A 12,108-nucleotide genomic window follows, 5' to 3' on the forward strand; every position below is an offset into this window, starting at 1 on the left:
CTCTTCCTGCTTCTTGCTACTTTCAGTTACAGTCGGGCGCCTCCGATGACAGCGGCCGAGGGCCTTTCCCCGCAGCGCCGCCGCCCGTCGGACCCCGCCGCGCCCCAAAGCCCCAGGCCGGGCGGGGGACGCACCAGCCCCGGCCCCGCGGCCCCCACCCGCCGGCTCCCAGCCCCCCGGGGCAGGATGGACTGAGGCCGCGCAGCCGCCGGCGGGAGGCAGCGCACGGACGGGGCCGGGCACGAGGTAAGGGGGCCCCGAGTGAAGCCCCGGGACGGGAGGGAGGGGACCAGCCCCTCCAGCCGGGCGGAGCCGAGCCGAGCGGGTCCGACCTGCGCCCCAGGAGCGGGCTGGAGCCCTGCCCGGGGAGCGCTGCCCGGGCCGCCGGCGGCGCTTGAGAGCTGCAGCCCGGGAAGGAAACTCGCAGCTTCCCCGGGGGCCCCGCCGAGCGGGCGGCCGGCGGAGGGGGCGCCTGGATATGGCCTCGCGGCTTTGTTTACAAACATTACCCGCCCGCTGAGTGTGGGGGGTGGGAGGGACAGGACTCCTGGGTTCTCTTCCCAGCTCTGGGGTGATGTGGGGGAAGGGAGGGATCAGGACTCCTGGGTTCTCTTCCCAGCTCTGGGGTGATGTGGGGGAAGGGAGGGATCAGGACTCCTGGGTTCTCTTCCCAGTTCTGGGGTGATGTGGGGGAAGGGGGAGATCAGGACTCCTGGGTTCTCTTCCCAGCTTTGGGGTGATGTGGGGCTGGGAGCCAGGCCCCCCTAGCTGGACACCCCAGGAGCTCTGCGAAGCACAACGCAGCTGCCGGAGTCTCCCTGGAGCTGGCAGCCCCGTGGGTGTTTCTTGCGATCACGTGGATGCAGCCGGGTGACGCCTCTGCTGGGCTACACCGACCGCAAGAGGCCGGCAGAGCGTCCCCCACGCGGGGGAGATGCGTGGCCGGCCCTTTAAGGGAAGTCACGGTCGGGCTCTGACCAGGGAAACAAGGGATCTTGGGACTTGTAGTCCGGGGGCGTGGCAGGCTGGCACAGTGCATGCTGGGAAAGGGAGCAGGTCTATAAAAGGGAAAGCTAAGCCCAGGACAAATGGCAGGAGGTGTCTCTGCTCCTGTGGGTGTGGTGGCACAGACCTGCTCCACTGGTAGCAGCTGGATATGGTCCCTCTGCTCCCAAACACTTTGTGCCTGGTGCTGTGCAGGTCTGATCCCGAAAAGGCCCAGCGCTGTGTTCCCTGGTGGCACCTGCAGCTTTAAAGGGGACTTGTCATGTGGGGCAGAACTGCTGCAGCTGGGGGCCAAACCCAGCCCCAGCTGGTGGCTGTAGTGGTGTAGGGGGAATCCTGCCCTTGGAGCAGAGGCGGGGCCCTGGGCTGGGCAGGGCTGGAGCAGCTGGCGTCTCTCCCCTGCCCCCATGTGCACCAAGGCTCCTTCCCGGGGCCCAGAGGGGAGAGCTATTGAGGAAGGTGACGGCGGTGGCCGAGGAAGCAAACAGGAGATTGGTGCAGGGGGCTGCACCCCCCAGCTCTCTGTGGTGGCTAAGAAAGAGGAAGGCTGGGGTGTGGCCGGAAGGCAGGAGGGGGAAATGGCTTTGGATCTCTCAGAGCCTGGCAGAAGTTGAGTTGATCGCTGTGCATTTGATCCCGCTCTTCTCCATGGGACGGGGGGCCCCTCCTGAAAGCAGCATCCCCCTAGCTGGGGGCGGGCAGGCATCCAGCACTTTTCCAGGGTCCTTTATGGTATCTCTGCCTCCCAGTCTTTCATATACCTCCCCCTGCCCCAGCAAGAGGCAGAACTATGCCCCTTTATTCCCCTGAGGGCAGCTGCAAGAGCCTCGGGCGGGTCTAGGCATGGCAGGTGCTGGGTGGCCATCTCTGGGGTGGGGTGTGGGGGACAGGGCTGGGACGGGGCAGCTGGGGAAAGGCATGTAGGGTAACTGGGGGCCAAAGTCCAGCTCCAAAGGGGGGTGATGCTCAGTGGCCAGGTCATCCGAGCGGCAGGTGAGATCAGACGTAGCAGGAGTGGGAAGATGACAGGAGCTGGGTGGGTGACCCTGGGCCTGGCAGTGAGGGACCCTGGCGCAGCGGTCCACGCCTGTGCACTTAGCTCTGCCCCTTGCGCCCGTTCCCAAGTGAGTCCGATGCAGTGGTGTGGAAGGGGATGTGGCTTGTTGTGGCATGTGGAGGGTGGCTGTTGCTACGGGAATCCCAGGAGTGGCAGAGTTTAACGGCTGTGCCCAGGTGGTGAAGGGTGGAATTCCCTAGTTACTCGTCTGCCCAATAAACCTCCCACGCAGGGCTGGGAGCTATGGCAGTGTGGCATCTGCCCGGGGGATCCGCGGCCAATTCGGGAGCAGCTACAGAGCCCGCCTTGTTCTCCCGCACTCCCTGCAAATGTGCGCCACCCTGGCTCTGCATGGGCTCTCAAGTGGGCACTGCTGTGGTTCACCGTGGCCGTCCCCGCCCAGCCCTTGGTACAGCAAGGGACTTGCCCATCCTTGGGGGCTGTTCCTTCCTCGGCCGGGCAGGGAGTTCATAGCCCTCACCTGGGTGGTCTGATGTTCCTGTTATCCAGCCAAAGAGCATCCTGCCAGGTGCTCGCTAGAAATCCTGCCTGGCCTGGTGAAATCCTGTGTCAATGAGTTCCACAGCCCCATGGGGGCATGTTCAAACCGCAGCAAGTGCAGTGTGGGGTGCTGAGCACCCGTTTCTCCCCGTCACTGGGGTTTGTTGGGTACAAACAGCCCTGATCCTGCTGCAGGGGGATCCCCCGCTGAGCATCAGGCCCCAGTGGGGTCAGCTGGGGAAGCCCTGCTCTCTTGCATGCTCTGAATCAGCAGGGCTTTCACTGCCATGGGGACAGCTGGCTGTGGCTTCCCATCTGCTTCGCACAGGGCCAGGGGTGGGACTCTGCCAGAGGGACGTTGGCCCAGTGGCTTTCCTGCAGCGCTTCCTGCCCTGAAAGCAGAGCCTTGCGGGGCTGGATTTGTCACTCTGCTGGCAGCTCGGAGAGGGAAACTGAGGCAGGAGAGGATGCTGTGCCCTGCTGGTAGTGGAGCCAGGACTAGATCCCACACCTCCTGGGCTGCATTCTTTCCGCCGGGAGCAACTCTCCTGGCATCTTGTTGGGGTCTCTCCTCCAGCCGAGGGTGAGCTGTTCTCCACCCTGGGGACCCAAATGGAGAGCTAAGAGGTGAGTGCCTGGAGCTGGCTCCTGGCTTGCCCCAATACCCTTCCCGAGCTAGGAGCTGCCTTCCCGGTGCGGGAAGCTGTGGGGGTGTGGGACCCTTGTGGGTGGGGACAGGCCCAGCTCGGGTGGAGCCCAGGCTCCCCGCCTCCATCCCGGCAGAGCAGGTGCCTTCCTGCCCACAGGTTGATTGGAAGGTGAGGTGCGGGGGGTGGTGTCCGTTTGCATCTTGCGCTGCCAGGAAATGACAGCGCACATGGTGAGTAACCCCTGGCAGCTGGCTGCAGCCTCTGCTTCCCGCTGTTGATGACTAACTAGAAAGCCCAGAGGCTGTCGTCCTTCCCTCCTCATTCTCCCGTCCCCTGGGGGTCAGGGAATGTCCCCCCTTGCCCCAGGGGAGAGTAGAATGATCTTCTCAACATCTGCCATTCCCCTGTAAGGGAAGTGAAACTGACTCATCCCTGCCTGGGCCGTTCTGCCGACGCCCCCAAAGGGGGACACAGACTGCTCCGTCTGCACACGTAACACCAGCTAAGTCATCACTGGAATGGCCGGCCGGTGGGCAGGGACAGAGGGCCACCACCGCCTCGCAGGGACCTGGGAAGCTGCAGGAAGATGGTGCCTGTGACAGCTGCACGGTGCTCTGTGGATGGCGGATTGCCTCCTAGCGCCAGCACGCTGCCGGGAGACGGGGCAGATTCCAGCCGGGGCAGGTTGGGAATGGCAGAGCCTCTGCCTGCTGGCTGAAGTGTGTCTCAAGCTGAGAACTTGAACAGCTGCCCAGGAGGGATCCAGCTGTCACCCAGCTGATTGGCAGAGTTCCCCCCCAGCCTTAGGGCACTGAGCTGGGGCTGTTCTCTGCCCCATGCTTCATTCCCTGCCCCCATGGCAGTTACCACTGGCCCAGGTGTGTCTGAGCTGCGAACGTGCCTGAGCCGGCCCCAGAGCCACAGACCCCAGGGCGCGGCGTTCCCTGCGGCTCGCGGCAGAGGGTGGGGAAAAGGACTCGCGACACTGAACGCTGGCTGACGTGTCCAGGCACAGCGCTCGTGGGGCTTACCGACTGAGGAGTGGGATACAACCCCCTTGGAGGGGGTGCAGTACCCTGCCCCCTAGCCCTCCTCCATTGGCAAGGCCGTAGATTTTGGAGCCGAGCTGAGCGTTTCAAGCTCTCTGCAAACTCCGGCAGGGAGGGTCCCGCTCTCTGGCACGTCTTCGCCCCCGCGAGGCTCAGGAGCAGAATGCCGAAGGGCTGATTCCCCCTTGGGAGGCTGGGGTCTAGCCTGCAGCGTGAGCCAGCTCTGAGCACGTGCTCGAGCGTGACCTGGAAAGGGACGGGCTCTTTCCAGGGACATGGGGAACAAGATACCCATCTTTCCCCCTTCGGTGCAGTTCAACACCCTGCCCATCTCCATGGCATCTGGGCCCCATCCGCTCCGATTCTCACCCTGAGGCCCCTCAGTGCCACTCTGGAGACACCTGGCCATCGGAGAATCCCCTCTGCCCAAGGTGGGAGCTGTCCTTAGCGTGACATTGACGTACAGGCCCTGTGCCACGGTCTCTTTTCCTGCCCCCAGCCACCCCGCATAGACAGGCCAGCGCTGGCGCACGTTGGGCTGCTGTTTAGTCTCTGCCTGCCGGGGCTTTTAGGGGGTGGATGGGGGTTGTAGCCAGGGGGCACTGCCCTATGGCTATTCTCTGCCCCTAAAACCAGCGTTCCCCATAAGCTGAGCGCGTGGGCAACTGCCCAGGAGAGGTACAGTTGCTGCCCAGCTGATTAGCAGCGCGCCGGCAGCCGGTGTTTCTATGGTGGTGCACGTCATCCCAGGCCTTGGTGTGCAGAACAACATTTATTCCACCCATGGGTGGGGAAAAAAATTAGCGGGAACCTGCCCAAGCCCTGTGGGATGGAGGGACTCGGGGGAGGCATAGCCGGAGCAAACTGCCTGGTGTTAAATGAGCTCTGCCAAAGGTGAGGAGACAGCTGGGGTGAGCCCGTGGGGTATCTACCTGTGTGGCTCCCTTCCCTGAGGCACGGCGAGATCGGCCTTATCTGACAATGCTGCATTCGAGCCAGAATCTCTTGGTCAAAAGTTAACCTGTTGTGGGAACCCCCTGGCACTGCCAGCTTTGCAGTGGGGGGAGCGGGCGGGGATGGGGGCCAGCTGAATTTGCCAGAGGTCTCAGGGAAAACAGTTGGGGCAGAAGGGCTCTGCTGCTGCCCTGGGGGGCTGGAATGGATTCCCGCCCACTGTGCTGAGGGGGTGGCAGATGCCAGCAGCTCCATACCCTTTTCCACTTGCTCTGTGGGCGTGTGGCCAGTGGCAGGAGCAGCAGGGGAGGAAAAAGGCCCTGGGTTTTTTGTTGTTGCCGCCAGTGGGCTGCACGAACCCACTTCCCCAAAGCGGGCAAGCTGGCTGCTGTGCTTGTTTGCTCCTGGGTGCTGCCGAGTGGCGGGAGCTGGGACTGTTTCCTGGTTTGCGAGGCCGTCGCAGCCCTGGCTCTGCCTGGACTTTGCCTCTGGGGTTGTTTGGGAAAGAGCCCGGAGGCCGCCTCTTCCGTCTCCATGCTGTGCATACAGCTCCCAGGTCCGCTTCATTCCTTGGCTCGGTCCCAGCCTTTCTGCTCGCTGCCTCAAAGAGCTGTCTGTCTGGGGACAAATAACAGGGCCAGAGTGGTGGGATGGAAGCTGTTCCACAGGCCCTAGTCTGAAATCTTCCCCTCTGTTGCTTGCAAATGGTGTCTCCTGCGGCGGGGCCCCATTGCTGGACCCTTCAGGAATTCAGGGACACAAGGAACTCAGGACTGGAGCTTGTCTGCACCAGAAGGCCTGAGGCTTAAGGGGAGGGGTGGAAGGTTCTGCCAGAAGCAGCTCTGGAATAACCTGTCTCTGGGCAGAAGTTTCTGCCTGCCGGTGGAGAGCTGGCAGGGGGTGCTGGTCCCGGAGCATGAGATTTTACAACACAGCTGCAACTCTTCCTGCTGCAGGGCTTGCTCTAGAAATGCTCTGTCCCAGCTTAGGTACTTCTCTGCTCCGCCCCCAGCTGTGAGGCAGTGCTATTCTGCCTGTTGTAGAGATGGGGAAACCGAGGCCCGGGGCAGAACCGTGACCTGCCGAGGCCATGCAGAAGGCTGGCGACCCAGCCCTGGTTTTTGGAGGCCGAGTTCAGGGCTCTCTGCTCGAGGCCGTGCTGCTCCTCCTTGGGGAGAAGCCAGGGACGCGGGCGGTTTGCCAGGGAGGGGTGAACGGCGGATTGCTCACGGGCCCCTCTCCTGTCTATTTATAGCCCTGTAGGCAGCCGGCTCCAAGATGTCCCTGTGGAGCCTCATCTCTCCCATGCCTCCGGAGCACTTCAGTGGCCTCTTCGGGGAATTCCCACACAGCCTGCGCAGGCTTCTGGCGGACTGGCTGGAGAACCAGCCCTGGTGAGTCCCACGCTGTCTGCTGTGCCCCTGAGCGCAGAGTCCTCGCTCCGCCCCCCAACCGGCTCTTCCTCCTGGGGGAGCGGTGCAGCAGCTTGGAAAATCCTGAGCCAGGCACTGAAAACCGCGAGATCTTTGCAGCTGAGGTTGGGTTCTGATGGTCGGCCCGGCCGGGGGAGGGCTGGGCCCTTTTATATGGCTTCATCTCCCCTTCTGTCTCTCTCCTGCTCTTTTCCTCTGCCGCCAGGGAGTTCATCACAGGCACCGATGCGTTCTGCACCAGCACCGCCGGCACGCTGCTCTCCGCCATGGTGGAAAAGCTCCGCGGCCTTTCCGCCGGCAACGGGCAGCAGGTCCAGCTCCTGCAGCGCATCGATAACCTGGAGGTACACCCGGGAAGCGGGGGGTCGGGGTATTGCCGGGCAGGGGGGAGGCGGCATCAAGCAGGTTGCATTGCAAAGGGAGTCGGGGGGACGATGCTCGGCCTAGGATGCCGGTTTGAGCGCCATCCGTGGAACCTGCCCCTAAAACCTGCTGCCTGACAGCTGTTGGGTGGGCCTTCCTGTTCGTGGTGCAATGAGTCTGCAAGGCCTCAGCTCAGGTCTGAACAGGCCAGGTACCTCCCAGCCTGAATGAGTGAATAAATGTGCCCTCTCTGGGGCACGGGTTCAAGCAAGAGGGACCTGGTCACCTCTGCTCAGATGCACTGTAGTGATTTGAGGTTTTTAAATCCCCAGCCACCTCCTCCCCTGTTTTATGGCTTTGGTCCCAGATACCATTGAATATTCATGCTCAGCACCCGCCCGGCTTGCAGCCACGTTCCCTGTTAGCTGAGCACTTGGGAGGGAGAAAGAGAGATTCAAATGCTGTCCAGCTGACTGGCAGAGCGCGCACAGCTGGCAACATATGTTCCTACTGGTGGTACGCATCCACACATGCCTCAGCGCATGTAGCAAAATTTATTCTGCACTTGGGTGGAAAATATTAGCAGGATCACTGGCCTGCAGCATCAAATCTTACAGGCGAGCAGGGTTCCCTCTAATTCCCACCCCCCTGCACCTTTGTGCAGAATAAATTTTGTTATCTGCACCAAGGCAGGTGGGAATGTGCACCACCAGTAGAAACTGATGTAGTGGGCACTTTGCTAATTAGCTGGGCATCACCTGAATGTCCTTTAGGCAGCTGCCCAACAGCTCAGATTACGGGGAACATAGCAGCAGTGGGAGGTATTTTCCATGTTGGCCCAACCGCTCCCTCCCACCTCCATCCAAAATGACTTTCCTGGGGGCAGAGGAGCAAATATGTTTTTCAGGAACTTTGCACATTGGGCGTCTCTCTTGTTTTTGTTACTAATGATAGTCAATGTTGGGAGTAAAAAGTTGCAGGATTTTTGATTTAAAATGTCGGGGAGGTGGGCTGGCTGTGTGTGGTTTTTACGGAATATTTGGCAACTTTTTGTTCTTTCATCCATCAAATGACATCTCCCCCTGACCCCCCCAGGAAAATTTAAAAAAAAAAGTCTCTGAAATTTCCCCAGCACAAAACTGATGTTTTCCAAGCTGTTCTATTAAATAAAAAGAGGGGAGTAAATCTTAGATCAGTTTGTCTCACTGAATCACTTTTTCTAGAGCAAATTTAAGACCTGAGTGGCCTATTAGGGTGTGGGAACATTCGACTTTCATAACAGCAGCAGGGCTTTTCTAAAGATGCATTTTGAAATTTTGGCCCCTTTTGTCTTACACATCTGACCTAATTGAGAGCTAACATCATCTGCTTTGTGCTAGCAGCTTCCAATCACAGCTGCTACGTGGCCAGTCTTGGAACTTTCATACCAAACTTTCTGTTTTCATCTATGAGTTGTCTGAAACATTCACAGAGCATCAGATACGTCTCTTGTATAATCAGCTAGGCAGTGTCAGTCATTTTGATTTGAAGGGATTTGGGCCAAACCCACCCATTTCTTAGAACTGCTGTACTTCATGAGAAAGGGGGAGATTTGAAAAATTACCAAAAATAAGGTTTTTTTTTAATTTTTTTTGTCACCTTTCAAAACAAGCCTTGGGTTTTGCAGCTTTTAGTTCTCTTATGGGGGCTGATAAAGGCATCCAATGGAAACAAAACATCTTTAAACTGTTGAAACAAAAATCTTCCAATTGAGCCTCTCCAAATGTTTTTTTTTTTTCTCTGTACTATTGGGTTGCAAACATGTTCAAGATTTCTAATTTTTATCCCAGTTTGTGTTTTGGTGGGGAGATTCCAAAATCTCAAACTCTTGTGGGACAGGAAAACTATTTCTCACCTAAAGCTTAACTAACCCCACTTGGGCGGAGAGCTGAACTTGAACCAAGAGAGATCAAACCCAGAGCCTCTGCTGTTTTGAAGTTTGCGTGTCAAAAGTGGTCTTAGCAGCTTCCCACTTTGCATGAGCAACTGAGGGAGGCAATGATCCGTGGGCTTGTAGCTGTGGTTTTACAGCAGCCACAGAATTCTCCACTCACCCCCATGAGCAGGGCACAGGGGCTGTTTTGCACCAATTTGCACAGGTGCGAAAAGAGGATACGGGGTGCTGGAGTCTGGGGAGCATGGGAATTCTCCTGCTATGAATGCAAACACTGCCCTCCCCCATTACAGAACACGTATCGGAGAGACCCGCTGAGGCTGGTGGCAATTGTGAAAGGGATTCTGGAGGGCGAGAGGGCGGTCTTACTCAAACAGGTCAGTGACTCACTGGAAGGAACACACGCTTGCATGCAAACACCCACCCTCTGCAATTGGACCTTGTCCTTCATCCTGGCCTGCAGCCTTCCCTGAGCCTCGCTGCACCTGGCGGCCTCTGCTTGCCAGCAGAGGATGTGGGCTGTAGATGGGGAGGTGCCCCGCAGACCTGCTCTCAGATGGCCGGTGGAGGGGTCTGTGCAGTGGGGCTTCCCAAGGCAGAGCAGGGGCCCAGCTAGGGAGAGGCTGTCTGCATTATGTCAGCCCTAGAGGTCTCCTCAATGGTCCCAGGAGCAGCTCAATGCATGAGGTTTATGGGGCATTTACTCCCCACTGAGTAAATGAGCCCCTGCTCCCTCAGCTGCCTTGTATCCTCTGCCAGGTGCTGCAGCTGCAGCATGTGAACTGAAAAAACCACTGGGGGCCCAGGGGGTGCTGCTGACTCAGGTCTAGCGGGAGGAGATTCAGCTTACATTTCCCCCCCCCCCGTTTACCGCCCCCCCCCCCAGGATCACCGCCTGCCCCTCAGCTTCCACCGCAGGCAGGAGGAACTGAAGTTCGGGCTGGGCCTGCAGAGGCTTCGGCACAAAGTAGGGGAGATCCAGGAGCGGTGGAAGCAGATGGAAGAGGGGACCAGAGGTGAGCAGGGGTGAGGGCGGGAGCAGAGAGGTGTGCCCATGGGGTGGGGTTAAAGAGAGCTGGAAGGGCATTGGTGGGACAGGTGGGCGGGGCTGGAGGTGTGGGGGGGTTAAAGAGAGCTGGAAGGGCATTGGTGGGACAGGTGGGTGGGGCTGGAGGTGTGGGGGGCGTTAAAGAGAGCTGGAAGGGCATTGGTGGGACAGGTGGGGGGGGCTGGAGGTGTGGGGGGGTGAAAGCTGGAAGGGCATTGGTGGGACAGGTGGGTGGGGCTGGAGGTGTGGGGGGGGTTAAAGAGAGCTTGAAGGGCATTGGTGGGACGGGGGGGCTGGAGGTGTGGAGGGGTGAAAGAGCTGGAAGGGCATTGGTGGGACAGGTGGGGGGGGCTGGAGGTGTGGGGGGGGTTAAAGAGAGCTGGAAGGGCATTGGTGGGTGGGGCCAGAGGTGTGGAAGGGTTAAAGAGAGCTGGAAGGGCATTGGTGGGACAGGTGGGTGGGGCTGGAGGTGTGGGGGGGGTTAAAGAGAGCTGGAAGGGCATTGGTGGGACAGGTGGGTGGGGCTGGAGGTGGGGGGGTTAAAGAGAGCTGGAAGGGCATTGGTGGGACAGGTGGGTGGGGCCAGAGGTGTGCTAAGGGGGGCGGAGTCACGGGTGCCCCAGGACCTCTCTCTCCAGCTCTGACCTTGAGGCAAACTTTGCCGATCAGGCTAATTATGCAGTCACCGTGGCAACAGCTGGCGCAGCCCCACCATACCCATGTGGGCCTGGGTTGGGTTTGTCCCCTCCCCAACTCACCCTGCCTGGCACAGAAGGGCCCCCAGCCCCTCCGCCCCTCAGCACACCTCCCCCAACCCAGCCTGGCATGCGCTGCTCAGCCCGGAGGTCCAGCCCATAAGCAGGGCCTGGCTCCCTTGCGCCGCGTCCCTGACCAAAATTCACACTCCTGTGTGACGCCCTTGCACATGGGCACTGAAATTCACACCCATGTGCAGGGCCCTGGCACGTGGACACCAAAATTCACATGCCCGCTACCCCCATTCCTCCCGTCCAAACACCTCTGGCCCCCTTCCCAGGCTCTTCCCCAGCTCTGCCCAAGCTAGTACATTGCAGGACCCTGGGCCGGTGCTGGGACCAAGCCAGCAGGATCGGCTCCAGGGGCTGAGAGGTGCTCCCAGCACCAATCCTCCAGCACCCGACGCGGGGGCGGGGGGTCTAGAAGCAGCAGCTTTCTGCAGACGCCCTTTTGGGCTGGGATATTAACCAGCTACATCCCTCCCCGTAGGCTGCCGGCCCGCCAGTCTGCAGGACTCACAGCTGAAGATAGAGGGGAGTCTCCCGGGGAATGTGAGTCGGGAAGGCTGGGGCAGTGGAGGGACCGGACTGACAGCCGAGTGCAGATCCGGCTGTAGGGATGGGGGTGCAGAGTAGCCCCGTTTCCCGAGAGGGGTGCACCAGCATGGGGGGCGGGGTGTAGGTCGATGCCTGGCTCTGGGCGGGGGTGCCCTCCCCCCAGCTCACCCCTGTCTCGCCCCAGGATCTGCTCGCTCTCCTGCGAGGGGCTGTGAAGGAGCTGGATGACGCCAAGCTGCAGGTGCTGAACAGGCTGCACATCTGGAAACGGCAGCAGCAGCTGGCAGGGAATGGGGCCGTCTTCGAGGAGAACCTGGCTCCGCTCCAGAAGAGGTGAGCCCTGGTGGGGGTGGGGGGGAATCAGGGGCACAGGGACCCTGGGGTCTCCCTCCTTCTGCCAGTGCCAGCAACCCCTGGGTGCATCTCTGCTGCTGGGAACCGAACTGGTCTTGTGCCAGGCCAGGGCTGGGACGGGCACCAGGTCTCTGCTTGCAGCACAATGCTGCAGAGACCAGCTCCTGCCTTGCTCCCACTGCCCCCGATCCGTGGGGTGCCTGTGACGGGGTGGGGCCCATAGCCCAGGGCTTGGGGCAGCGGCTCAGACACGGCCCCGGCCGACTGCTTTCTCGGCAGGTGCGAGAGCCTGGTGGAGGTGTACTTCCAGCTGCAGCAGCTGTTGGCGGTGGCTGGTGGGGAGCTAGGCTCCGACCTGCTCTCCCAGCTCCTGGAGCAACTCAACGCTGTGCTGAACACCCTGGTGAAAAGGTACCAGCGGGGGCAGGACGCAGCGCATCCCTGGGGG

General features: G+C 60.3%; 1 protein-coding gene across 3 annotated transcripts in view; it reads left to right on the top strand.

The window, feature by feature from the left end:
- Positions 1-12,108, top strand: part of STAT6 (signal transducer and activator of transcription 6) — a 21,116-nt gene continuing 9,008 nt past the window's right edge. The window contains exons 1-8 of one of the 3 annotated variants that reach the window (XR_012642754.1): positions 1-246; positions 6,472-6,610; positions 6,855-6,993; positions 9,239-9,322; positions 9,832-9,961; positions 11,239-11,300; positions 11,491-11,639; positions 11,940-12,071. Coding sequence is in view for 2 of the 3 variants with exons in the window: in XM_074979495.1 (XP_074835596.1) it covers positions 6,495-6,610; positions 6,855-6,993; positions 9,239-9,322; positions 9,832-9,961; positions 11,239-11,300; positions 11,491-11,639; positions 11,940-12,071 (812 nt within the window). In the remaining variant the exon portion in view is untranslated. The other 2 variants (XM_074979495.1, XM_074979497.1) reach the window with 2 other exon arrangements.

The sequence above is a fragment of the Carettochelys insculpta genome, chromosome 29 (assembly GCF_033958435.1).
Source record: "Carettochelys insculpta isolate YL-2023 chromosome 29, ASM3395843v1, whole genome shotgun sequence".
Lineage (NCBI taxonomy): Eukaryota > Metazoa > Chordata > Testudines > Carettochelyidae > Carettochelys > Carettochelys insculpta.